Below are 4,886 nucleotides of genomic sequence, written 5' to 3' on the forward strand. Positions count from 1 at the left end.
CTTCGAAGAAGGGACTTAACACCCCTTGGCATCTGCTGCATCGCCACGAGGAGCGAGAATTTCCCTTTTTGCTCCTCCTCCTCCGGAGGAATTTACGTCTTTTTTCCCTATTAAATCTCGCAGGAGGCAGCGGAGATGCTGCGTGCTGGGCCGCCTCGGAGACCCGAATCCCATCCCCTGGCTGATTATCATTACACAGGTAAACGAGGAGAACAGCTCCCGCCGTTCCCTTTGTTCTGATTGAACTGAGTGTTAAAATTGTTCTTTTGGGGTGAGGGAAAAGAGCAGTTTTAATCCCTTTCCGGGGCTTTTGGAGGTGGGGGATGCCTATTCTAATAGTTTGCGTGTCGCTGGTTAATTCCTAGGCTCGGATATTTGGACGCTGATGGAGGCGCAGTTGTTTAAAGAGATGTTTTACATCCATAAGGATGTAAAGAGACGTTTTACACCCATAAGAAGAACATCCACCATCAAAAGCAAGCGTAGCATCCAGTTTGTGGACTGGTGCCCCACAGGTTTCAAGGTGGGCATCAACTACCAGCCGCCCACTGTGGTGCCTGGGGGGCACCTGGCCAAGGTGCAGCGCGCTGTGTGTGTGCTGAGCAACACCACGGGCATTGCCGAGGCCTGGGCCCTCCTGGACCACAAATTTGACGTGATGTGTGCCAAGCGGGTGTTCGTGCACTGGTACGTGGGGGAGGGCATGGAGGAGGGGGAGTTCTCAGAGGCCCGGGAGGACATGGCTGCCCTGGAGAAGGATTATGAGGAGCTGGGGGTGGATTCTGTGGAAGAGGAGGGAGAGGAGGAAGGGGAGGAATAGCACGTCCACAAAACGTCTGCTTCAAACACTTCAGCTTTCTTGTGCGCTGGGGGAGAGACTCCTCGTGGGATTGGGATGGGATGATACCATGATACAGATGAGCTGCCAATTAGCTGCCTGCTCGATACTCGGAGCCAGCGTTTTGTCACATTTTGATGAAATGCTGTCATTTGTGTGAACTTTGCTCATTATAATGTCATTATAATACCAAAACACACGTCCATCCCGAAGGCTACCCGCCTCCAAGGTGCGACCACTCCTTCTTGAGTCTGCGCCCTGAATTTCTCGTAAACTCTACCTTTAATTGTGAAGCGAGAGAATTTTACACCAACCATAATAAAAGTATGTATGACTAAAGTCACTCAAACTCCACCTCGAAGATAACAAATAGTATAAAAATAGCCCGAGAGAGGGGGGATACCCAGGGAAGACACCATCGCGAAGAATTCCATCGCTGACTTCTGGGATCAGTCGCCGGGCTGAGCCTCTCTGCCCCCCCGTAGGGACGCCTTTGGGTAAGACTTAGATCATACCGAGTGCTTCCTCGGGAAACTTAGAAATCTCTCTAGAGACTCTCTTTCCTACATTTATAGGAATGTGTCGTTTATAACCTTGTCGCGTGTTTTGTATACCCTCATTTGCACGTGCTTTGCAGACAGTGTATTTATCACCGTCAATCCTATATACCTGTTGTTTAAATAAACTGCGCTGTTTCAGTAGCTAGTCGTTTCGGTTTCTCACTGAACGCGACCAAAGACTCGAGAGTGGCCGTGCTGGTTCAGGAGCACGATTAGACTGAAGGTGCAGTCCACTATCAGTGTATCCAAACCGTAACAGTTTAATACATATTAAACGCGATTGGACTGATAGTGCTGGATTGGGCATCACTCCGAATTTAAACCCAGCCGCACCTGGTCCCCCCCCTCGGTGAGGAGTGTTAGAACGCAAGGGGGTTTATCTTCTGCCGAAACCGCTTGGCCCCTTTCACGCAACAAGCAAGTAATTAATAGAATGTCTTAAGTTTGTAAGAATCCTACAGGTAAAGACTGTTTAAAGAAGACAAGAGACGGGGGTGACCAGAGACCGCGGCAGTGAGCTGCGACTTCAAAAGGAGAACTGTAACGAGACGATGAAGAATCACCTGAGGCAGAGGAACGGTATGGACTTTTGCAGTTACTAAAGACTAGAGAGCTGAAAAGCTGTAAGGGAACACCCAGACCCTCTTGGAAAGAAATACCAATTATGTAATGTTTGTTTTAACTGTATATAACCGAGATATTCCTTGTCAGCCTTTGCCACTCCCTGAGGAGATGGCCCAACTCTGAGTCGTCAATAACGCAAACCTAGAGGTACCCCCCGAGCAGTGAAATTCTTTAACAGATTTTTGCGACCCAGGTGGGACTCTAGGACACGAGAGAGGACGAGCCAGGTATTCCTCTGGACAGACCCGTTTCCAACACTGGAATTGCCGGCAAATGAGGCGAGTTCACCTAAGAGGCTTGGGCACGGGTAATTCCAGACAGAATTAGACTGGGATGCTCTTGTGTTTAATCTTGCAATTTATGATATAGTATAGAAGTAAAGGTGGGGTCAACAGTCAGCGTTGAAAGGGGGACGCCCCTTGCTGAGGTTCTAGAGAACTGGAAAAAGATCTGGGGAGACCCTGTTTGGAATCATTAGGAAGGAGTTGAATAAAAACATTGGAGAGACGTTGCAGAAGAGCGTCGACTTTTTTAATTGCTCACAACTGGAATGGGGAAGAAGGATTTTACTGTTGGCCATGGCTCTGAGATCAGCCCAGCCTGTTCCTGGAAGCTGGGGGCCACCTGAGGGACCTTTTCCATGGCCGCTATGGAAAGGAACCTGATTTTGGGGGCAAGAGTGAACAAGCGGGCACGTGGAGCCATGTGGGGAAGATGTGGGTGTCCCCGGAGGAGGAAGGAGAGGATGAGAGGCCTGGAGGGCACCTACCTGCAGGGGCAGTGGAGACCACGCGAGCTTCCACCCAGGGCCAGAAGGGACCAGGGAAGGAGATGGAGCAAGGCTGAGCGCCTGGTTGAACCTCATGAGGTTGGCACGGAGCCACTTCTCCAGCCTGCCCAGGTCCCTCGGGATGGTGTCCCCTCCCTCCGGCGTGTCACGCCTCCACTCATCCCGGTGTCATAAGAAGGTCCTTATTCCAACAGCTGACTGTTTTCCGTTATTCTCCTGCCCAGCACCACTGTTAGAAGACTGGCTTCATCTTCCTGAAAACCTCCCCGTAGGGACCAGCAGGTCACTATGAGGTTCCCAAGGCCACCTTTTCTGCAGCTTGAACAAGGCCCTTTCACTCAAGTTCTCCTCCCAGGCAAGTGCCCCAGCCCCTGAGCATCCAAAGGACTCTCCACTGAACTCGCTCCCACTTACACCCATCTTCCTCGCTCTGGGGACTTCTCTCTGCTCTGGCCAGTAGCCCAGCAGCCACCCAGCTGCTCCCTCCCTCCTTCCCTTCCCCAGTGGAGGCCCAACAATTAACACAGTAGCGTACAGGTGCTCTAACGAGTGGTGAGCCAGGGGAGACAATTGTGCGCCTCACTCTTTTGGCAAGGCTCCTCTTCCTATGCTCCAGGACGCTGCTGGCCGACTTTGCTACCGCTTTGCATGGTGGGACCATGGTTGGCCGCCTGTCCCCCAGCACCACCAGGGCCTTCTCTGCAGAGCTACTCCCCAGCCAGGAAGTCCACAGGCCCTGCGACTGCAGGCTGCCAGGCTGGGCCAGGTGCAGCATCTGGCCTTTGTCCTTCTTGTACCTCATGAAGCTCCTGACAGGACAGTCACCACACCTGTCAGGTTTCCCCTCAATGGCATCCCTAAGACATAGGAACGGTCCTCCCCATTTAGTGCCATCGACAAACGCCGGGAGAGTTGCCTCCTCCGGGTCATGGATGCAGGTGTTCAACCGCACGCACAGAGCCCAGCAGAGTCCCCTCTGCAGCCCCACAACGCCCCAGTATGTCCCAGTGGCCTCAAGGTAGGGGACGAGCCCTTCACCACTGCTCCCTCAGCCTGATCATGCAACTGCTGTTTTACCCACCTGTTTCTCTGCCCATCCAGGCTGTGATACCCTAACTTGGGTAAAAGAATATTGAGGGACATCATGCAAAGCGTTTTGCTGAAGCTGAACCACACTATCACAGAATGGTAGGGGTTGAAAGGGGCTGCTAGAGATCATCTCTAGTCCAGCCTCCCTGCCAAAGTAGGTTCACCTACAGGAGGTTGCACAGGATCGTGTCCAGGTGGGTTTGGAAGATCTCCAGAGAAGGAGACTCCACCACCTCTCTGGGCAGCCTGTTCCAGCGCTGTCACCATCAAGGTAAAGAAGTTTTTCCTTATGTTCAGATGGAACTTCCCACCTTCCAGCTTGTTCCCATTGCCCCTTGTCCTGTCCCCGGGCACCACTGACAAGAGCCTGGCCCCATCCTCCTGACACCCACCCTTTAACTATTTATAAGTGTTGATAAGATCCCCCCTCAGTCGTCTTTTTTCCAGGCTGAAGAGACCCAAATCCTTCAGCCTTTCTTCATAAGAGAGGTCTTCCAGTCCCCTCAGCATCTTGGTAGCCCTTTGCTGTCCCCTCTCCAGCAGTTCCCTGTCCTTCTTGAACCCAGAACTGGACACAGCACTCCAGATGCGGCCTCAGCAGGGCAGAGTAGAGGGGGAGGATGACCTCCCTCCACCTGCTAGTCACACTCTTCTTGATGCACCCCAGGATGCTATTGGCCTTTTAGGCCACAAGGGCACATTGCTGGCTCATGGTCATCCTGTTGCCCACCAGGACTCCCAGGTCTCTTTCCACAGAGCTGCTCTCCAGCAGGTCAGCCCCAACCTGTCCTGGTGCACGGGGTTATTCCTCCCCAGGTGCAGCACCCGACACTTGCCCTGGTTGAATTTCATGAGGCTCCTCTCTGCCCAACTCTCCAGCCTGTCCAGGTCTCTCTGGATGGCGGCACAGCCTTCCGGTGTGTCAGCCACCCCCCCCAGCTTTGTGTCATCAGCAAACTTGCTGAGGGTGCACCCTATCCCTTCA

General features: G+C 52.8%; 1 protein-coding gene across 1 annotated transcript; it reads left to right on the top strand.

The window, feature by feature from the left end:
* Positions 1-385: 385 nt before the first annotated feature.
* Positions 386-820, top strand: LOC128903470 (tubulin alpha chain-like). Its single transcript, XM_054187481.1, has one exon. It carries the CDS (start codon positions 386-388, stop codon positions 818-820), a length of 435 nt encoding a protein of 144 aa, XP_054043456.1.
* The last annotated feature ends 4,066 nt before the right edge of the window (positions 821-4,886 follow it).

The sequence above is a fragment of the Rissa tridactyla genome, unplaced genomic scaffold (genome assembly GCF_028500815.1).
Source record: "Rissa tridactyla isolate bRisTri1 unplaced genomic scaffold, bRisTri1.patW.cur.20221130 scaffold_37, whole genome shotgun sequence".
NCBI lineage: Eukaryota > Metazoa > Chordata > Aves > Charadriiformes > Laridae > Rissa > Rissa tridactyla.